General features: G+C 43.7%; 1 protein-coding gene across 1 annotated transcript in view; it reads right to left on the bottom strand.

The window, feature by feature from the left end:
• Window positions 1-5,616: 5,616 nt before the first annotated feature.
• The window catches only part of SCN1B (sodium voltage-gated channel beta subunit 1), a 29,356-nt gene continuing 11,433 nt past the window's right edge, over window positions 5,617-23,539 (bottom strand). The window contains exons 2-6 of the mRNA XM_020811915.3: window positions 19,368-19,534; window positions 14,550-14,793; window positions 11,120-11,261; window positions 9,401-9,510; window positions 5,617-6,864 (exon numbers count right to left, since the gene is read on the bottom strand). Coding sequence (XP_020667574.2) covers window positions 9,444-9,510; window positions 11,120-11,261; window positions 14,550-14,793; window positions 19,368-19,534 — 620 coding nt within the window. The 3' untranslated portion in view covers window positions 5,617-6,864; window positions 9,401-9,443. The remainder of the gene's footprint in view (window positions 6,865-9,400; window positions 9,511-11,119; window positions 11,262-14,549; window positions 14,794-19,367; window positions 19,535-23,539) is intronic.

Raw genomic sequence — 23,539 nt, forward strand, 5'->3', positions numbered from 1 at the left:
GCCCATCAGAGGAGGCAGGGCTGGAAAAGGAACCACTCAACATCTGTTCATCTGGTCATTCCATCTCTAGTGTGCACCAGAAAGAGCTGTTTTAATGAAAGCGATCTCTCGGAAAGTGACTTCCATCTGCCATGTAATTTCTCGGCCCAAAAAGTAGAAGCCCTATAGTTGGAACAAAAAGATGACTTATGACTACCCTTTTCAAGGTTTTCCAGGAAGAGAATACTCAGAAGTGGTTACCCATTCCCTCGTGACCCACTAGTTAAACTGCAGTACTGCAGTCAAGACTCTGCTCACAACCTGAGTTTGATCCTGATGGATTCAGGTAGTCAGCTCAAAGTTGACTCATTCTTCCATCCTTCTGAGATTGGTGAATTCATTACCCTTGCTTGGGTAGGGCCAATGTGTAGCCTTCATCATTGAGTTGTAAACCACCCAGAGAGAGCTTTAAGCACTTTGGGGCTGTATATAAGCAGCACACATTGCTCTTTGCTTTCCCCTGGAGGACTTCCCAGGATTGTGTAGCTTGCTTTTCTAGGATGAACAGGGGTAAACTGAACTCTTTCTGCAGCTAGATACCTAACTCACTGAGCTATCATGCTCCTCCACTTTTTAATTTGTTTATTTGTTTATTTGCAGCTCCCTGCAGCTCAAGAGTCTTTTCCTCACACTTAAAAAAACAAGAACATAAGCACTTTCCAGGAAGCATGATTCTGCTTGAAATGAAGGTTCATGGTTAGGTAGTTTATGCTGGGTTTTTTCCCTGCCCCACCTCCTCTGAGTGGGTGCCCACCAGAGGAGGTGGGGGTGGGAAGGACACTGCTGAGCATCCATTTATCCCGTGATTCTTGTCCATTTCTAGTGTGCAGCAGAAGGGGTTTTTTTAATGGAAGCAATCCACCTGAAAGTGACTGTTTCATCTGTCATGTAATCACTCCAGCCAAAAAGTAGACGCCCTACAGCTAGAACAAAAAGGTTCACCTAGGGCATCAATCAAGGTCAGACTAGAGCAGGTTTTCCCATGCATTGTTGCATTAATGAGGTGGTGTGACAGACAGACAGAGAGCACCAGGAGAAATATCATATCTTACCACTCCAGAAGTGGTCCAGATTACGCTCTCTTTCCCCGTATGATTACACTCCCAGCTGGAGGAGTCCCCACTGGACATGATAAATGGGGAGTTAACACTGGTGTAAAACCCATTCATTCAATAAGTCTACTCTAGTTGAGACTTGCACTTGGATTCAGGCTTAGATATTCCATTGCAGGGTAAAAACGTACAGGATTATCTTAGTCCTCTGTTGAATTTGAAGTTAAAAGAAGAGAAAAAGGCACCTTCCCTTTCTGTAAAGCCTGTCAATATTAACATGTGAAATAATTACGGAAAAGTTGCATCGTTACAGCCATCTTTGGGCTACGGTGAGGAAAAAAATATCCTGAAAGAATGTATGAAAGTAGGACAAAGACCGCATTCTTTGTGGGATCTCTACAGTTGTCTACCTTAGCTTGGCTCTCACCTTCTCTGACGTGCCTTTCCCTCTCTCTCTGGCTTTTTGTTTTGTTTTTGCTTTTTCTGAGTAGAATATAATACTTTTTGCCTAAGCAATCTTTCATGCCCTGGAGGAAAACTGAATTTGCTTCAGCTCCTGAATAACCCATAAAGAATAAGGCTGAGAGCTGGACAGAGGCGTTCAACACCATTTCATATTGGCTGACTAAATTCAGGAACTGATCCATCTTGTTATTCTCTTCTTCAGATGAAGCGAAATCCTCTCTCACCTCTTTAAACACACACAGATTGTTGAGAAGAATGACCAATAACATTTACTACAATTTTGAAGGAGAGATTATGTTGATTTAATGCATTTCCTACTCATTTATTTGGACATCACACACACATTTACTCAGTGAGATTTACTTCCTGGTGAATGTCAATACATTCGTGGCGATTGTCCACGAGCCAGCATGATGCAGTGGACAGAGTGCTAAGCTACTCGGGAGACCAGGGTTCAAACCCATGCTTGGCCACAGAAACCCACTGAACAGTGCCAATGGTAAACCACTTCTTGAACATCTCACATACCTCAAAAACCCTATTTGGTCCCCACCACTTTGAAGTGACTTGATGGCACATATCACATAAGATGTTGATACATTTATGAATTCGTGAGTGTTTCACAAAAAAAAAACCCTGCAGCCTGTCCTTTGTATTTTTGGTCAGAATGCAGTAGCTTGAAATCAAAGAATCATGAAGTTGGAAGGGGCCTATAAGGCCACGAAGTTCAACTTTCTATTCAGTGCAGGAACACAAATCAAATCTGCCAGGTAAGTGTTTAAATTTCTCTTGAATGCCTCCAGTACTGGAGCACTCACCACCTCTCGAGATAATTGGTTCCATTGTTCTGCTCTAACAATTAGGAAGTTTCCCCTGATATTCAGCCAAAATCTAGCTTCCTGTAACTTGAACTCAGTTGTGTGTCCCGCACTTGGGGATGATCAAGGACAGATCCTGCCCCTCCTCTGCTTACATAAAAGTCTGAAACATTCCTTATTAGGGTTGACAGCTCCCAAAACTTACCACCATGCCCAATATGATTGTTGGAGCACCTCTCCCTGAGATTGTGCACCCATGCCACTGGTATGGACTCAAGGTAGCATTGAAACTGCTATATCCTGTTTTATTGCAGAATATAGTTTTCTGACACCATCCAGTGGCTCCTCCAAAAGCTGTAATGCTGCAGGTTGCCGCTCTGAAGGAAGCCCAGAAATCTATGACTGGGGAATAAGGCCTTCTTGGTGGTGACCATCACACTATAGAACAGTGGTTCTTAACGTGGGCGATAATGCCCCCCAGGGGGCGATTTCATTTTTCAGGGGGGCGGTAGAATGAAAAGGGGCGGTGTGGGGGCGCTGGAGCAGAAGGGGGCGGTAGGGGGGCGCTGGAGCAAGCCAAACCTGTGATGGCTGCAGCCCTTTTACAGTGTGGATGAATATATATTTTCCTTCAATCTTAATTTAGTTTCAGAGTTTTTGTCTTGAAATTTTTAGTTCCTTCATTGCGGTTTGTTTTTATGCCCTTTTTATATTTCTTTTTGCGTCTTAAAATTAGCTTGAAACTAAATCATTAAATGTTACTTTTTGGGGGCATTTCATTTTCTTGGAATTGAATTTTGTTTTCAGGGGTCATTGCATTTAAGTGTCTTAAATAAATGAATGAATGAATGAATGAATGAATGAATGAATGAATGAATAAATAAATAAATAAATAAATAAATAAATAAATAAATAAATATCATCACCGTGGGGAGGGGGGCGACGATAACTTCCTCAATGGCTCAAGGGGGCGTTTCTTTCAAAAAGGTTAAGAACCACTGCTATAGAATACCCTGCCAGTGGAGGTGCACCAGGCCCCTTCCCTCCTAGCATTTTAAAAGCTCATAAAAACATACCTCTTCAGAGTTTTCCAGAACATCCTCCCCTCACGATAGCCTACTATATCTGTGTTATATTTTATTTGTTGTTGTTTTTTGTCATCATCGCTGTTGGGGGTATTTTGGGTTGTCTCGGATTATATGTCTGATGGGAGTGGGATTGGGTGTTTTTATATGTTTTTATCTGTGGAAACCACTGAGAGTCGTGCCATGATACTAGATATGCAATATAAAAATTCAATAAATAAATTAATAAATAGTCATGAGTGTAATTTGATGACTCGCCACTGGATGGTGTCAGAAAACTATATTCTGCAATAAAACAGGATATAGCAGTTTCAATGCTACCTTAAATCCATACCAGCTAAGACCTCTGTAATGCAAACATCCGCAACCTATTGATCTCCAGATGTTGAAGACTACAGTTCCCATCATCTCTGACCAGAGAGTGTGCTGGCTGGGGCTTATGGGATTTGCCATATACAGCACCAGGAAGAGCTATCTGGTTGTCTCTCCTAGCTCCAAGATGAGGCCCATGATGACTCATGACCTCTCAGAGTCAGGTACCTCACAAGATAGTTGTGAGAATCAAAGTAGACTCATGTCAAGGAATTTGGAGACGGAGGTACAGACTGCAGAAATAGACAATTTAAATGTGAATATATATCAGGGGAACCCACTTTGTACACTCAGTAAAGCTCTTTTATACCAAGTGGCAATGTGTTTACCTGCATCAGTCCTGTTTATTATGACTGGCAGTAGTTTTCCAGAAATTCAGACAGAAGTTTCCTTTTTTGTTTACTACTACTGTACATTTGTATCTTGCCTGTTTCCCCAAGAAGCTCATTCACACCAAATATTATCCTCACAACAACACTGCAAAGCAGCTTAAGTGTTAAATTGTAATTCTTCTGTAGTCACCCAATGTGTTTCATGGTTGAAGGAAATAACTGGATCAGCCCTGGCAAGTTTTGGCCAACAGTGGTAACACCCATGGCTGGCCCTACTATTAGACAGAGTGAGGCATTTGCCTCAGGTATCACAATGCTGGAAAACAGAAGTAATACTAGTACCTCAGCCATTCTTTCTGAGTTCCCCAGCATTCCCCATTCCTGAGGCCAGAACTGCAGCACTATACCCACTAAATCAGCTGCAGAGATGGTGGACACCATACCCCTGTTCAACCATTACTTCCCCAGCTGTTATCAACATGCTTAGAGAGGAATAGCTATTCCAGTCCCTCTCTGTTGTCATTTCCTTCACTTGGAAAGTGGTGTGTCTGAAGAGGAAAAACATCTTCTCACATGCAGGCTCCAAATGCAGGCAAGAATCCAGATTTTCTGGGATTGTTGCTTGCGTGTACAGCATACACACAATGAGTGAGTTTTCTTCAGACATGTCATTCTCCACACAGAAAGTGCAAGGATGAAGGGGAAGGCCCTCCTCTCTTAACCATGTCTGTTACACCTGGGAATGTAATGAGTGAATAGGGCTTGAGGGCTGAAATCCAGTAGTAAGTTGCGAACACAGAAGGCTTATAAGAGTCAGTGGAAATTATACAAGGCATTGACTCAACACATCCCTACTTATTCAATGGGCCTGGTTGGTTGTGATTTGCTACAGGATTCCAACCAATGTCAGTTTTGGAACAAAGTTCAGTTGCCAGTTTCTATACATGGAATGGAAAGGGGCACCATTTTGCCCTTTGCTTCAGACAACACAATGTTTCAGTCCACTCCCTGTAACAGCCACACCATACTGACTCCCTTCCCTCTGCTATAAGAGGTCATTTTAACTGCAAAGGCTGGCGATTTTATCTGGGTCCTGCTATGCACAAAGCGCATGTCCTGCCAACTAAACTGCATTTCCTCACATTCCCCATGCATGTACTACTCAGGAAAGACAATCAAATGTAAGGTAGTAATGAAGCGATTACTACAAATGAATGCCTATCTGGGGCAATTTCATCTAATGAGAATCAGAGATAGTAGCTTTGTCAAGTGGAAAGGCCTCAAACCTTTCCATCGCGTCTCCTTGCTTCTGAAGGCCATATCCTGTTGTTTTCTGCTATAAGCCTTATTACCCAGTTCATGTATTGTTTTTGTGGTGTTTTTTATTGCTTGTGTACATCTAAACACTTCACTCATTCTCCACCACCTGGAATCACAATCCAGCCAAAGGAGGTGAAATTCAATCATCTTTATTTATGAACAAACCCTATTCTATTGTGATGGCAGCTGGTCCCTGAGGGGGGCCAGCCCCAGAGGTCTGAGGAGAGGGAAGGACACGGTATTCTCCAACAAGCCCAAAACAGCCTGACTAGGTGGTCCTGGATCCAAGATGGGGAGGTTTCAGGAGAGCGAAGACATGGAGGCTTCATAGCAAGAATGAGTTGGTACCAAAGACAAGAGCCAAGGGAGCAGATTTGATCAGGTGCAACGGTAACAAATTTCAGGATAAAGAGAGAAAAGGAGCAATGTTTGGAACCAAATGCTTCCCTTCCGATCCAATTTGTGTCTCCTCCCTTTTATAAGAGGCCTTGAGCAAACCAAACTCTCCATCAAGGTGACAGCTTGGAGGAAAATCCTGTCAGAAAATAAAATGGCTAACTCTAATCAGGACAGGCCTTGGAAGCATCACAGTCCATAACTGTGTTGGTGCTAAATATTTCACTCATGAAAGGCATTTGCCTATTAGGATATAATGTCCACATCTTGATGTCCCCCTCTGGGGGTGATGCCTTAGCAATGTTTAGGGAGCGGCCATCTTGAACCCTTTCTTCCACTCTAGTCCTACCCTGGGAGCTGAGGGGGATCCAACTCCCAGTGTGTAGGCCCAGAAGTGGGCAAAAGAATTCCAACCATTGGGTCCTCCTCTCCTCAGACCCATAAAAAGTGCTGGTAGCGAAGTAATAGGAAAACAAAAAATACACCACCACCCCCCAAAGCCCTCAAAGCGCAAGAAAATGTGCAAAAACCGAGAAAGCGCCAGTGCCAATAAAAATAAGGAGGCCTCAAGCTGGCACGAGGCCATGGCAAGAAGAGGGGAGGGTAGGACACCCCCCCCGAAGCGTTTGCATTGTGTGAGCAAGCCGCCATGCCGCTTCCCCATCATGCATTGTGGCAGGGAGGCAACCCTCAGTCACGAGAAGGTGCAAAGGATGTGTCTAAAGCGAGCAAGGTGCCTGCCAGGAGGAGAACGCCCTTCCCCGTAGAAGCACGGGTGTCTGTCCCAGGGTGGCTAGGTCAGATCCCAGGTTCTCGTTATTGAAAATGGCATGCTTTTTGTTCAGAAAAGAAAAGGCCGTGCAGTGGGGGAAGGGGCTTTTGCTGCTGCTGCTGCTTGGCTCCTGTTCCACGCTTCTCAGGGGCTGCTGATGCCTCTGCTGAGTCACACTCTCCCTCTCCTCCGCTCCTTGCCGATGCCTCATCCCTGGAACAATGGTAACCAAAGCAGCATTAGATCACCGTCACGGCAGCAGGATAAAGCAAAGTGCACTGCTTATAGACCACGCCATACCACTTAATCATCATGCTCATCACCATCTTAGAACTGCAGAGCTGGAAGGGACCCGCCGGATCATTGAGACCTATCAAGGAGGCACAGTGGGGAATCGAAACTCCTAATCTTTGGCTCCGCAGCCAGATGCCTAAACCACTGAGCTATCCAGCAGATCGTTTTGAAAGCACTCTCTGGACCCTTTACAATTTTATTATGCAGGCTAAACATTCCCCACCCCCACCAAGCAACCTCAGAAGGATGGAAGGCTGAGTCAACCTCAAGCCTGCTACCTGAGCCTGGTGAGATCAAACTCAAGTCATGAGCAGAGTCTTGACTGAAGTGTTGCAGTTTAACCACTGCACCAGGAGGCTCCTTCCTCAAGATAATCTGGAATTAGGCTTTCCATCTCTCTCCAGCCTCCGAGGGATTTTGCAGGACCAGGAATCCCTCCAGGGGCCACATCCCATCCAGAGGACAACAGTCAACCTCTTGAGACCCCAGCTCTCATCATCTTCCTCATTGCGGCCACTCTGCCGGCTCACCTGTTCTTCTAGACCAGTGGTTCTTAACCTTTGTTACTCGGATGCTTTTGAACTGCAACTCCCAGAAACCCTAGTCAGGACAGCTGGTGGTGAAGGCTTCTGGGAGTTGCAGTCCAAAACTCCTGAGTAACCCAAGGTTAAGAACCAGTGTTCTAGACTAACAGTGCCTTGGCCAGACATGAAGGCAAGAAAGAGCAGTTCCTGCTGAACAGTCTGCTTCAGTATGGTAACTGATTTAATTGTGTTTTAATATTCATAACAAATTTACTTTAAATTCAATTTGCTTGTTAATTATACTTTGAAGTGGGGAAGGGCAAGATACAAATCAAACATCAAAGCAGATCAGAAGATAAATTGTTTGCACACATGCCTACATACATGAGGATGCAGCAGCAAGAGTGTCGTGTAGGAGGACCTCACAGATAGCACCATGTCCCCCAAATCGACCAAAAACTGAAGCTGCCATTGGCTGAGTCACATTTTAAACAGTGGAGAAAGGCTCAAGAGATGCCAGATCTCCTGACAGTTTGTCACAGTCCATGGAAAAGTGGTGTGTGCCAAATTCTTCTCTGTTTATAGCTAGTAAAATGCATGGAAACACCTATCTGTAATGCAGTTGGCAATCTTCCTCAGAAATAGAATGTTGCATTTTGCCCACTGTAGACACTGCACTGTTTCCTTTGCTATTTCATGTAACAGAAAAGGCAACCACAGAAAGCTAAATACTGTAACATTTTCCATTCAAGATTATTGCTGTTGGGAGTTTTATTTGCAACCTCGTGTGCTATCACTGGTCTGAGTGACTGGGAGAGACTTTTTCAGGGCGATTGTCTCTCTGTCTAGCAATAACCAATAATTCCTTCCAGTCTTTGATTTCAAAGAGAGCCCTGTCTCTCTGCTAAGTGTTCTCTTACCCTCTCTTTAATCTATTGATGGTTGTTGTTTGCTGCTTACCTGTTCACAACCCTGACTAATGAAACCTTTTATTCTTTCTCCTACAAATTTCTCAGAGTACGTTACTGAGACCTTAAGTGTCGGTTAATGAGGAGGGCGTGGAATATTTGGGGAACTTTTAACTATTCGCTTCAGCGGAGCTCTGTACTTCTACTGCGTAGCAACCAGAATTTTACCAGAAATCCAAAACTCTGCAAGAGTTGTAGCCCAGGGGAGAGAACTGCATGCAACTACAATCTACTAAATTGTTGTTGTTGTTTTTAAATAACAACTCTTATCTACTCCAAAATCAGAGTTCCATGCACTAATTTCAAAGCCCAGCTTCAGGTGATCAATTCAGAATCCTCTAGCAACTATAATCGGTCATGAACAATGATATCCATCTCAGGATTGCTCCTTAACCTCAGTTAATCCCCAGCATGCTATCTGAGGATGATGGGAATTGCAGGTCCCAAACATTTAGAGAGAGTCAGGTTGGGGTAGATTGATACAAGAGCCATGACTCTTCCCTTTACATTCATTTCCAGGACACATGCCTTCCATTAAGACATCTAGCCCAAATGCTGGGATTTCCACAGTTCCTTTCCCCTCAACCTCCAATTTTTTACCATCTAGTCCAATGAATTCTGGGGAACTCAAAAGCTAGCGCACTTTGTGGATTTATTCTTGATCCTAATAAAAGCATCATCTACCTAAAGATCTTGGATATTTTTTTTAATTACAGCACAAACCAGGCTCTTCCATTTTGGGGAACAGATTATGCTCTCTTCTATTCATGGAACTGCAATGTCCTTGCATCTGCTCCTTGCTGATCCTCTTTCCTCATTTAGACCTGCATTCCTCTTGTCTATTCCTGCCACATTGGTGGTCCCACTAAAGTCTTTCTTCTCTTCTGCTTTTGCGATACTGTGCAAACCATCACACATGCGGAGGTACTGACAACAAGAAGAACAACATAAAGATGCAATTACCTGTCAACCAGGAATCCCTGTGCCTGCTGACGGCCTACATGGACTATTCAGCTACTTGCACTCCTGTACAATTTTCTTTACTTTCCGACGTGATAGCCAAGTACTCGGAGCTGTTGAGACACAGGGGGGCGGAAATAGGAATATGTAAGAAAATGGCTCTACTCAACTTCCTCACCCTAACTCCTTCAAGTCACTGCTGAGATCTCAGGACTAACATGGCCTGTTGTTGAATTCTACTCCAGCCCTCTCTGAGAAAGAACATTGCTAAGAGGTTTTGGCACTCCAGTGAGCAATGGGTTACGGAACCATTGCTATTTGATTTCCTATGCAATGGTGCCTCACTTAATGACGATAATCCGTTCCAGGAAAATCGCTGTTAAGTGAAAACGTCGTAAAGTGAAATAAAAAACCCCATTGAAACGCACTGAAAACCGTTCAATGCGTTCCAGTGGGCTAAAATCTCACCGTCCAGCGAAGATCCTTCATATGGCGGCCATTTTCGGTGCCTGTATAGCGAGGAATCTGTCCCTAAGCATAGCGGGGAGCCATTTTAAGCACCCGGCGGCCATTTTGAAAACCCGACAATCAGCTGTTTTTGATTGTTGTAAAGTGAAAATCGGTTCCTGAAGCAAGGAACCTATCATTGCTAAGCGAAATTCCCCCATTTAGACCATCGTTTTGCCATTGCAATTGCAATCGCAAAAACATCGTCGTAAAGTGGATTTGTCATAATGCAGGGTAATCGTTAGGTGGGGCACGACTGTAATGACATAGACAAAGACAGCTTCCAGATAGCACCACCTGGTGGTAATTATAATAATATTGCTGGGGAGCACTGCCATTTTAATTTCCCACAATGCCCTACAGTGAAGATGTGATAGAACCACTGCAGAAAATCCAGACAACCCATGTGGTTGTTATTAGTTTGTTTTAGTGCAAAACCACTTTTTTTTAAAAAATGTTGATGAATTTAGCAGTGCACCACCAACTCTGACTGAAATAGGTGTTGTGGAGCTCACAGAAACTGATGTGGAGATCTGCACACAGCTTGCTGGCCAAATACAGCTGTTGGCATTCTGGGAATTTAAGACAACGGGTAGTTTAAGAGTAACGCAGCACTGATGGCAATGCTACTAAGAATGGGATTGTTGGGTTTCTTGGACTACAAATCCCACAGTTCTCCATTTTGGGAGATCTATCTGATGGACGGACGTTTTACAGACACCTAAACGTGGCTCACCTGGCAGAAAGGCCTCAGCTGGAATGCCTTAGAGCTTAGTTACATTCTTGTTCAGAAAAAAAGGTCCCAGGTAGCACTGGGGCAGGAACAGGAAGTTTAGGTGGAGCTAGGCCTAGTTCAGCCTCAGAAGCTTCCAGTTGAGACCTTTCTCTCAATTGGAAGCTTGAGAGAACGCCTAGGTTTCTGAAAAGAGTCTGCCTGTCATGTATTTAACTTCCAGAATTGAGAGTTCTGAGATCTGTAGTCCAAGAAATCCAACACTCCCATTCCAAAATGCCACCACGGTTATAAGATAATCTTGCTCGTGAAACAGGACACAAATAGAAGTGGTAGATGGTTTTGCTGGTATGGAGCACCGAAACCAGGGGAGCACCATCCCCTGTCCCTACCACTGCCCAGTGGCTCCTTTTTCTTTTTTTCTGCCCCGCCTGGATTTCCACCTCCAACAGTTGAGCTCCTGTTCTGTCCCCACTTCTTACGCATTCTCTTGAGCAGCTGCTTCTGTCGCTGCAGCAATTTTCTTGTAGCAGTAGATCATCTCAGCCACCAGCCAGATGGTCAGGACAACAATTAGAACGTACATCATGATCTCGGAGACAATGGATGCCATGTCTCGGTTTGCTGTGGAAAGGAAGACAGGAATAGGAATGTACCACATATACCCCATATCTAAGCCTTTGTGTGCTGTAGGGTCAGAAGATCAGCAGTCATAAGATCAAATCCACGCGATATAGTGAGCTCCCATCACTTTGTCCCAGCTCCCGCCAACCTAGCGGTTCAAAAGCATGCAAATGCAAATAGATAAATAGGGGCCATCTCAGTGGGAAGGTAACAGCGTTCCATGTCGAAGTCGCACTGGCCATGTGACCACGGAAGATTGTCTTCGGACAAAACGCTGGCTCTACAGCTTGGAAACGGGGATGAGCACGGCTCCCTAGAGTCGAACACGACTGACTAAAATGTCAAGGGGAACCTTTACCTTTATCTGTCTTTGCTCTGCTGCCCCTCCTTTCTTCTTTTTTTAACAAAAAAGACACCAAATTTTAAATCATGCTGTTCTTTTATGCAGACTGATTCTCCTTTGCAGTGGTTTAGGCATCTGGCTGTGGGGCCAGAGGTTGGGTGTTTGATTGATTGGCTGTTTGTTTAGTTGTTTGGTTGTTTGGTTGATTGATTTTTATTCTGATGCCGAGGGAGGCCCAGAAGGAAAAAAACAAGAAACCGGGCCTTCTCAGCGGTGGCTCCTTGCCTCTGGAACAACTTACCTCCTGAGATTCGCGCGGCTCCCTCACTGGGTATTTTCAAGAAACAACTGAAAACATGGATGTTTAGGCAGGCCTTCCCCCCTTTCCAGTTAATTCCTAATTATTATTCTTTTCCTATTCTGTTATAATATACCCTGTTTCTTGCCATCTTTGGGGGAAAAATTTTTATTTCTTTTTATTTATGCGAATTATGTTATGTGCTATGCTATAGGTCTAATTGTTTTTAAAGTGTGTGTTGTAAGCCACCTAGAGTGGTCGCAATTGACCAGATAGGTGGGGTATAAATAAATAAATAAATAAATAAATAAATAAATAAATAAATAAATAAATAAATAAATCAATCAATCAATCAATCAATCAATCAATCAATCAATCAATCAATCAATCAATCAATCAATCAATCAATCAATCAATCAATCAATCAATCAATCAATCAATCAATCATACCACCCCATTAGTGCAAGCACTCCACTGGGCAGTCTACAGGTTAAAATTTAAAACCTCATGAAACCCCATGTAACAGGATACATTTGACTACTGTATATGGCAGTCTAAACATACAGGATTAAAATTCATACAAAAAGAGTGGGGGATTAAAATTAGCATTAAAGTTAACAACATCCAGGAGAATTCATTGGCAAAAGCAGCTTTGAATAATTCTGTTTTCACCAGTTTCTTGAATATCAGGAGGGAAAATCAGGAGGCATATCTCAGTTGATAACTTATTCCAAGGACTAGGGGCTGCTGCCAAAACGGGCTGATTTCTTGTCATCCCCTTTTTGGCCTCCCTAAGAAGAGATCTCTGGCTGCAGCAAGGCACTTTTTAATTTCATGATTCTGAACCAAGGGAAAGCCTACGAATTGTCTTGAACAACAAACTCCATAATCCTCAGACGCTGCCTAGGAATTATGGGAATTACAAGTGAAAACATCTGGAATACATGTTTCATCCTTTATCCCTTGAGTCGCAACTCCCTCTATCTCCCAACAGACTCTAGAAGAGAGAGACTTTGCCCAGTGCAATAGGGCTGCTGATAGAGATGTGCTTGTTTTAAGTGTCAAGGAATTAATGTAGATTCCAGATATAAAGATGTGCCGTGAATTTTCATCTCACAGCAGGTTAAATTGGATGTAACTGATGAATTAACTGAAGTTGATATGCTTCCCACTGGAAACACAGTCAGACTAAAGTCACAGCACCCACTGCATAAGACTATTTTTTCAGTAAGGTTAGGCTGGGATGGAGTGAGTGTCATTACTATTTTTAGTGGAGTTCCATCAAAGCTATTTTTGTATTATATTTTGAATCATTTGCCCTATTGATTACTAAAGACGTACTGGGTGCATCAAAGAGTATTTTAATTTTTAGTGCAGTTTCTTAAGTTTTGCATTTTAGCTGATTAGGCTTAAGGTGCTTAAGTATTTTCATAGCTCAACTGCATAATGAAAATCCTTATCTGTCTTATCCTTGCACTCAGGGATGAGGAAACACAAAATTATTATCCTTGTACTTTGAGAAAGTGGAGTATTTTGAGACACATTAAGGAAGAGATGTTAAAGGCAATGAATTTTTATGCAGACTAATTGAAATTGCTAAATATGGTAGGACTGTGATATTTGCAGAGAATCAGTTCCAAACCCTCCCCACACGAATGCCGAAAATCCTAGAAATAACAATTCCTATAGTATATTGCATAGTTTCTTGTTCCCTCTAGTGTTCAGTTCTGGTAATACTCCTTGAAAATGCACATTTTTCAGGGGTGTTATTTAATATTTTCAGGCAACAGATAAGTGAAACCATGGGTAACACTCTTGCAGATATAGTGGTTCTACTGCACTAAACTTTGCACAAATATCTCAAACTAAGACAAAAGAATGGCTGCCACATTCTTGCATCAGCTTTTAAGGATTAGAAGCATCAGGGTGCTTATCTGCATATTATAAAACAATGAGCCAGTTGTTCTGTGCTTGCTTTGTATGTGTTTTGTTTCTGAAATAGAAATGACACTTGTTTTGCACAGAAGTAATCTGTGAAAATATATAGAGACCTTGCTACTTAAAATGGCATTCTTTGTCTTGCTCTCAGTTGGAGCTGAGCAAACTTGAGGGGCTTGAAAAATTCATTTTTGGGGCATCTCATAGTGTCAAGATAACCTGAGGAAGAAGAGATTTGTCAAGTATTCTTTATATCTCTATCCTAAACCAATGTTTAAGCTATCAGTATCGACGATTTTTTAAAAAAGGCTCTTGTACTCTCCCTCCAAAGAGAAGAGCTGATTTAATCTGCCAATTAAAAAGATAAAAGCCTATAGTCCAAAGTAAAAACAGTAACTTATGAGCTTCCAAGGAGCATCATCATTATCATCTTAGAACTGCAGAGCTGGAAGGGACCCAGTGGATCATTAACAGGGGGATCATTAACAGGGAAGGAACGGGAGGGGGGGATTGAACTCCCAACCTCTAGTTCTGCACCCAAATGCCTAAACCACTGAGTGATCCAGCAGTTTTAGGTAAACATGTGCTGGATGAGATTAATCTTTGATGCAATCAAGCAGGGCCTTTATGTTTCAAACTTACCACTGCAACCGGCGAGGCCTCCCTTCCAACCCCAGGTCCTAACTCCTCCTTCCATTTCCCCATTTACCTTTGTCCACCACGTCGACGTGTATGGTCTTTTTGACCAAGACATTGTGTGCGAAGTCATTTGCATAAAGGAGGGTGCGGTTCACACTACAGATGTACTCGCCCTCGTGGTCATAGGTCACGTTCTTCAATCTAATGGAAAGCTCCTGCAAGTCGGGGCCGCTGTGGGTGCCTTCCCAGCCCACCAGATCCATAAAGCGCTCGTCGAATACGCTGAGCTTAGTCTCAGCATCGTAATGAAGGATCTGGAGGAAAGGCATGAGAGAACCTCATCAGAGTCTGAGCCAGAAGAAACAGGGCAACATATGATTTCAATGACCACAAGAAACCCACCAAAATTAATGAGACATATACTGTCCATAGTGTGACTGACAAATCCTATTCATGGAATCATTCTAACTGGAAGTAAATCTGGATTTAGCCCACTGACCTCCTCACCCCCAATACAAGAGAAAGACTTCTTCTGAGACCTTTGAGGAAAGGATTTCTCTTGGTCCCACAGCCAACCCTTTCGTTCGGACTTGGGCGAGGGCATTTTTGGCAGTTGCTTCCCATCAATGGAATTCCCTGCCCCCCTATTTTAACCAATTCTTTTGGTTTCATCCTATTTTAATGATAATATCTTAATTTACTGTGATTTTATACATGTATTTTTGACTGTTGTGCACCAACTTGTATTCCAAGAAAGAACGGGGGAAGGAAATAAACAGACATATATACAGAACCAAAATCAGTTTTTAAAAAGTTTGATGATGGGTTACTTTATCAAGAGGCAGGGTGAGGACACCAGCTAAAGCAACAGGCTTGAGGTATAATTTTAGGCAGAATGGGGAAGGATTCAATAGAAATTGAATGGAAACTCTTTCGAAATGAACTGGAACTGTGTCACAGATTGACCAGAAGAAGTGGCAGATCCAGTCTTTGAACTGCCTACTGGCTAACCAAATACAGTACATCACTCTTCATCTAGAAGGTTGAGAATGAGAGAGTCATATCCTTACCTTAACTAGGTCTCACCTTTGCACTATAAGATTATGTTTGTATCATTGATCCAGAACCAAGACAAATTTGCCACTAATAAAAGCACACGCCTTAGGATATAGTTATCAAAACAAGAGTGTTAAGAATAATCACATCACCCAATTCAAAAGGACCTCCAAGATCATCTAGTCCAACCCCTTGCAGAGAGCTTACTGCTACAGCATCCCTATTAGGTGGCCATCCTATAATGGCTTAAAATGTCACCTTCTGGGAAATTGACAAGGTCAAGTAAGTTGCAAGGCTGCCTCTAATTAAACTCAGGTAGAATCCAAGTAGGAAAGGGGCTTTGTTAGTTGAGTGGCCACCTAGGAATAAATGTCTGTCCTGTCTGGATGAATCACACACATATGAAGCATTTTGAAGCAGAGCGGGAGGGGAGCAAAGGGGAATTACTTTTTCAAGAATGACCTCCAGAATTTCCCTAACCAGCAGGGCTGGCTATGTCAGTGGTTCCCAACCTTGGTGACTCTGGTGTTCTTGAACTGCAACTCCCAGAAACCCTGGCCAGCACAGCTGGTGATGAAGGCTTCTGGGAACTGCTTGGGTAACCCCAAAACACCTGGGGTTCCCAAGGTTGGGAACTACTGGGCGAGGTGATTCAGAGAGTTGTCCAAAAAATAACTTTTCTGCACTGCTCTTTGAATGCTTGAAAATACTAGGCACAGACAGCTAATGTTACATTATTATTATGATATAGAACAATAATAACAGTGAACATGCAAAGACATCTCAAATCCAGAAGCACAGCTTTTGTGGATTTCTTTTGCACCATCTGCCCCCTGCCCTGAAGGAGCATTTCCATCTGCTTCTCTCTCTTTTTCTAAAACATATACATACAGGTGCTTCTAAAGTGGTTAATCATTGATGCAGTTAGTAAAAATAGCCCCAGGAACAGCTCCCTGGAACACGGAGTACCTGGGTACTCACCGTTTGTTTTGTCTCATGTCTGTTATAACTCTGTAAGCATTAAGACAAAGACCGGCTAATTTAAAGGCTCTGGAGGCCACTCCAGAATCATTATGGGCTGCACTTCCCCCTCGATACTGAAATCAGAAATAGCCAGTAGTTCACTTCTGGTTTAATGAAAAACGATATATATACAGTGGTGCCTCGCTTTATGATTGCCCTGTTTAACGACGAAACCGCATTACGATGAACTTTTTGCAATCGCAAAACGATGTTTCCTATGGGGAAATTTTGCTTTGCGATGATCGGTTCCCTGCTTCAGGAACCGATTCTTCGCAAAACGACAATTTTCCAACAGCTGATCGGGGGTTTCAAAATGCCCCCCTGCTATTTTCTGGGATGGATTCCTCGCTGCACAGGCAGCAAAAATGGCTGCCCTATGGAGGATCTTCGCTGGACAATGAGTTTACAGCCCTTTGGAATGCATTAAATGGGTTTTAATGCATTTCAATGGGTTTTTTCTTTTCGCATTATGACGTTTTCATTCTACAGCGATTTCGCTGGAACGAATTAACTTTGTAATGTGAGGCACCACTGTATAGAATTAGAGAAGGGCACAAACTGTTAATTAGATGTTTCGTGCTGGTTTGTCCTTTGGATGAGCAGGTGTTCAGCCCTTCCCAGCCCTGCTTCCTCCAGTGGGCACCCACTCAGAGGCAGAGCCCGCAGCAGGCTGGGCAGGGAAGCCAGAGCACTGTCCCTGAGCGGGCCCTCACAGAGATGGAGCTGGGAACCACCAAACACTGGTTGGTCCAGCATGAATGACCAACCATGAGCCTTCATCTCAAGGAGAACCATGCTTACTGGAGGACGCTTCTTCATGCTTTGTTTTTGTTGTTGTTTTTATAAGTGTGAGGAGAAAACTATCAAGCTTCAGGGAGTTAGGTATCTGGTTGTGGAAAAAAATCCCCACTGTTCACCCCAGAGGAGTCAGCCTTTGTGGCCTTGGGCAAGCTACACAATCCCAGGAAGCCCTCCAGAAGAAAGCAAAGTGTGCTGCTTATATACTGCCCCATAGAACTTAAAGTTCTCTCTGGGCATGTTAGAACTTAATTATGAAGGCTACACATTGACCCCGCCCCAGCAAGCTGGGAACCAATTTACCAACCTCACAAGGATGGAAGGTTGAGTCAACTTTGAGCTGACTACCTGAGCCCATTAGGGTCAAACTTGAGTCATGAGCAGAGTCTGTGCCGCAATACTGCGGTTTAACCACTGTGCCCCAAGGGAATGGGAAACCACTTCTGAGTATTTTCTACCTGGAAAACCCTGAAAAGGGCGGTCATAAGTCAGAACTGATTTGATGGCACATTATTATTATTATTTCTTTTATTTATTCATTTATTAGATTTCTATCCCACCCATCTAGACCAAAACCCTGGGCGGTTTTCAAATTTAAAAACAATAAAACCAATAAACATATATATTAATATGTCAGCTGCCTCTGGCAAAAAGATGCATATATTCTGTGGGTGTACAATGCATATCTGGCTTCCATGGCCCACTGATTTATTAAATTAGATCAGGTTGGGCAATGTTTAGCCTAATTTTAAAAGCTTTTAACAGGGAGCCAGTGTATACCTTTTTTTTCCATTTCTAACTTGGTTCAAGTTAAAATGCAACTGAACACTCAATCAAATCCCACACACAGCTATAAAGCACACTATGTTTGTTTGAACAGGTTGTAATCCCCTTTATATGTTATTGTATATTGACATCAGGTTTTTACTTAGCTAAAAAAACTTGTGCATATTTTTTTCCTTCTGATAAGCAAGGTAAGAAAGCACTGCCTGGTTGCTCAAGTCAGTCCAGTGTTGCAGTGGAATCAGAGCTCACAGGGACTCTGAGATTACCAGGTATTCGGATGGTTTCTCAACACTGCCCTGGGTTTCCCTGAGCTCACTTCACTGAAGTTCTCCCAGGACTTTGTGGGTGTAGTTATGCGTATGGAATTTTTTTCCCGACAACCATATATTGTTGCAAGCTTCTCTTCCCTTCTTGCAGAAAAGTAGCTTGTTGAGTTACAAGATCACGTAAGGACAACCATGGGCATGCACACCCTGCAGTCTCACTTCTTGTTAGCTATCATGCACTGCTTGTGAAATCAGGTGCACAAGCACACCAGTTGGTACAGGACCGCGATACAGTTGTACATCCTAACTCAAGCGCTGGCGCTGCGGGTTAAATCGCAGAAGCCTCTGTGCTCCAAGGTCAGAAGACCTGCAGTCGTAAGATCGAATCCTCATGATGGAGTGAGCCCCCGTTGCTTGTCCCAGCTCCTGCCAACCTAGTGGTTCGAAAGCATGCAAAATGCGAGTAAATAAATATGTACCACCACGGTGTTCCATGTCTAGTCGTGCTGGCCACATGACCACGGAAGATTGTCTTCGTACAAACGCTAGCTCTATGGGTTGGAAACAGAGATAAGCACTGCCCCCTGGAGTTGGACACAACTGGACAAATTGTCAAGGGGAACCGTTACCTTTTACCTGACTCAAGTGTTTCTCAATAGACTTTTTAGCCAACGTATTTGAGGGTAGGTTGGTCTTGAATGAGAAATTAAGATTCACTTGCTTGAGAAAAAAACCCTGCTTCTTCTAGAGATCAAAAGTGCTAAAATTATGTTGCTGATATGAATCCATCATCACCAGCACTTTTACCCTCTGCTGCCTGAAAGACAGGTTTCACTCTTCCCAATGACAGGGCCGGCCATGTCTTGAGTTGCAAAGGAAGGGCATGTCGTGCTTCCACCCTGTCCTGACTCACAGATTCTGCACACAACCTTTTGCCCTTCCATCACCACCACACACACCTTGACAAAGTCCTCCGTCCCCTTCTGCTTGAAGTACCAGTCGGTGAAGGTTTCGGCCTCCGTCTCACTACGCTTCTTACAAGAGATGCACCGGATCCTGAACTCATGGCCGGCCACAGCCTCGGTTTCCGATTCGACCTCCACACAGCCACCCTGGCACGATGCCACTGGAAGGAGGAGGCAAAAGAGAATTTATGACATGGGCAACACACACCTATCACCTTTCTCCAGCTTCTTCATGGTGGGCTTCTAGCTTCTCTCACTGAGGTTTGCCTTCAGTCCTTCAAACCAGTGGTTCTTAACCTTTGTTACTCGGATGTTTTTGAACTGCAACTCCCAGAAACCCCAGCCAGCACAGTTGGTGGTGAAGGCTTCTGGGAGTTGCAGTCCAAAACTCCTGAGCAAACCAAGGTTAAGAACCAGTGCTTCAAACTAAGGCTCTTGCTCCAGTTCTGAGACCTGAGAAGTCACACTGATCAAGCTGCCCTTAGTGGGGACCCCCCCCCCCATTACAGGGATCACATAATCCCCCCATTAGGGCAGCTCCACTGGCTGCCAATCCATTTCTAGGCACAATACAAAGTGTTGGTTCTAGCTTATACAGCCCTTAATGGCCTGGACCCAAGCTATCTTACAAGACCATATCTCCCATTATGAGCAGCTTGCATGTTAAGATCACCAGGAGAGGCCTTTCTTGTGGTCCTGTCAGCTTTATAGGTGTGTCTAACAGGGACACGGGAGAAAGCCTTCCTGTGTGCCGGGGTGTGTGTTTAAATAATAGGTAGGTAGGTAGGTAGGTAGGTAGGTAGGTAGGTAGGTAGGTAGGCAGGCAGGCAGGCAGGCAGGCAGGCAGGCAGGCAGGCAGGCAGGCAGGCAGGCAGGCAGGTAGGTAGGTAGGTAGGTAGGTAGGTAGGTAGGTAGGTAGGTAGGTAGGTAGGTAGGTAGGTAGGTAGGTATCTGGCTGTGGAGCCAGAGGTTGGGAGTTCAGCCATTACAATCTGCTGCCTAAAATATATGTTTCACTCTCCCTAATGACACAGCCAGCCATGCCTGAGTTGCAAAGGAAGGACATGCCATTATTCCAGGGCCATGCCAAGCCTTGGGCCTCAGCAAGGGCCCAACACTGTATATCCCTGCTATTAGGCTTTACCCCTATGCCTTCTGCAGTTGCAAGACAGGCTGAACTTTTAACAGTGAAAGCATATCTTGGCCATGAGAAGCAGTGATGGCAAAAGTTTCACTTCCTTTTATTCTTCAGCTAAAGCTATATGAGCCTTAGCAGGGGCAGGTAGAAACGTTGACAGCCAGACCTGTTTTCCTTCCTTATTCCTACCTGTGATTTATCATGAAGTGAGGCTATTCATTATAGCCCAAGTAGAGGGCAGATTCCATAGGAACAGATACAGCTGCAAAATATGGAGACCGAGAACCTGGTACTGCCACAGATATTGTTGGACTACACCACCCATCACTCCTGATCAGGTATGCAGGCTGGTGCTGATGGGAACTGGAGTTCAACAAGGTTTGGAGGACCACTCCAGCCTTGCGTTCACGAATGAACAGTTGGCGTTTCCCCAAACGGTCTCTTCTGAACTGAGTCTTCCCTGCCTTTTTGAAGAGACTCTGAATACTCTGCTTCTGAAGTTTTCATTTTTCCATTTTTGTCAAGCAGAAAGGAGGGATCTATGACGATATATCCTTGGACTTCCTAATACAGGAGCGGCTAAGGATCCAGTCCTATATACGACTATGCTAAGCCTTGATAATGTTCCTTTTCTAGAATCCCCTAGCCTTCATTACCTCGCTGGAGCATTCTTGGAAGTTTAGTTTAAAATGTTATACACAGAGAAAGAGAGACAGAGAGGCCTCAGGATTCCACCCCCACCTTCCCACAAAGTACCGGAATACCAATGCTGATAAATATTGCATAACGCCAATGCAAGGTCTGACTAACGCAACCACAGCCAGCCTCGCCAGGTCCCACCAGCTCCTCCATTCTCCCACAGCTTGGAGCTCAGCCGATGCTTGGCTATAGGAGAGGGCTGCAGGCCCAGCAGCCTTTCAAGCCTGCCTTGGGAGGGGTGGAAGTGTGCCCAGTGGGGCAGGAGACACTGGAGAAGAAGTGAGATGAGCAGCCAGTCACGAATGTCCTCACACAATTTGCTTTTTTGTTTTTTATTCCACCCATCTCGTGACAGAGCACTACTCTGGACAGCTAACAGCAATAAAGAGAAATAATGACCCAACCACCAACACATACAACCCAATAAAAAAAACTAATGAAAACACTCCAGAAGCAATGTCAGATAAACTGTCTTAAGGCCTCTTTGAAATGCTTGGGTTTCATCCATTTTTTGACGAACTTCAAAACTTTGGCAACTGTTCAAAACAGCTGTTGAACTGGCAAACTTCAACAGGCAATGCGTTCAATAGCACTGCGGCCACCACGTAGAAAGCTCATTTCCTAGTGGTGATTTTCCAGACATCTTTATGGGACAGGGGGAGGACAGAGAGAGAAGCCTGAATAGACCGGGTTGCCCAGGTAGACGATCTTAAGGAGAGATGCTCTGACAGAAAGCTGTGCCACACAGGGTGGTGTACATACCTGCCTGGAGTTTATTTCTTTGAACAGATGACTAGGATGAAGGGGGGGGGAATGAAAACCTTTGTTGGAAACTTCTGGCACAAGCAACTGCTTCCTGGAAAGGACAAGATTAGGGGTGGTGGGGTCATGGAGAGGAGCTTGCCAGCAAAGTTTGTAGGGTGAATTGTGGCACTTCTTCCAATGCTGCTCGCCACTGGCTGTAAGCCCATGTTGCAGGAGAGGGTGGACATAGTGTTGCTGATGTGGGAATAAAAAACAAGGGCACAAGCAAATGCTCTGAGAGAATGGAATCATGACAAGCCACAGAACCTTTCCTTCTCATGATGTGCCCAAAGTACGACAGCTTCAGTTTCATCATTTTTGCCTTAAGAGAGCGTTCAGGCCTGATCTGGATTAGGACCCACTTCTCTTTCTGGCAGTCCAGGGTATCTGTAAAGCTCTCCTCCAGCATCATCTTTCAAACAAATCAAATTTTTTTCTGTCAGCTTTCTTTATTGCCCAGTTTTCACACCTGTACACAGTGATCAAGAATACAATAATATGGATGATGCTGGTCTTGGATTTTGACACATCCTTACACTTCTAATTCTTTCACTCCTGCCGTTCTGAGTTTCAGTCTCCTGATTTCTTAGCTGCAGGCTCCATTTAGATTGATGGTTGAATCAAGATATACAAAATCTTAAATAATTCCAAGACAATTTAAAACCCCTGCTTACTGACCCACCAGTACTAAATTTTGTAAACGTGATGAAGACCCATGAAACAAGTGAGGTAACTCCTAACCTGAGAATTCGCTCCTAAAAAATGGGTGGCTAGTTTTAAGAGGTTTTTTCCCCCAAAAAAATAGTTGTTTTCCTCTAGCTTTTGGCTGAAAAGTGACATTTGTCACTATATGTCTGAAATTGTACTTTATTTTAGCTCATTTTTTAAAGAAACCATTTCATTTTGAGGCACTTCGAAAATGTGTTTGTGATATTGAAATGTGCCATTCAAAGAAAGGTCATGATCTTTAACATCAGGTAAGAAATATATTAAATAAACAAGACAAATAAGATGTGGCCCTCTCTTTGAAGCTATATTTATTATTACTGCTATTGTTTTCTCAAAAGAGCAGAGCACAGGAAATGTGATTCTTCCCTCCCTGTTTATCCACACAAAAACCACATAAGATGAGTTAAAATGAGAGATCCTGTCAGAGTCACCCAGTAAAATTCATGGCTCAATGGAGATCAGCACTTAAAGACTCAGTGATCCTAATTCAACGGAAATCTAACCATGATACCACATAAGCTTTTCTCAGTATTCCTTAACACTTCACAGTGTTTATCACACTGCCAACAACTCTTTAAGGAAGACCACTTTCATTCAAAACATCTGATGAAACACAGTCCCTTTGTACTATCAATAAAGCTCTTCCCAGTTTGGGACCCCATTACTGGTCACAGCATCTTTCCCCAGAACATCGACCTACACCACCAGATCCTCTCCAACTATTTTTCTCCCAGTTGCCATGTCAAAAGAGACCAGGAAAACATCCACCAGAAGTTGGGCCTTTTTAATAGTGGCA

This window comes from Pogona vitticeps, chromosome 9 (assembly GCF_051106095.1).
Source record: "Pogona vitticeps strain Pit_001003342236 chromosome 9, PviZW2.1, whole genome shotgun sequence".
NCBI classification, from domain to species: Eukaryota; Metazoa; Chordata; class Lepidosauria; order Squamata; family Agamidae; genus Pogona; species Pogona vitticeps.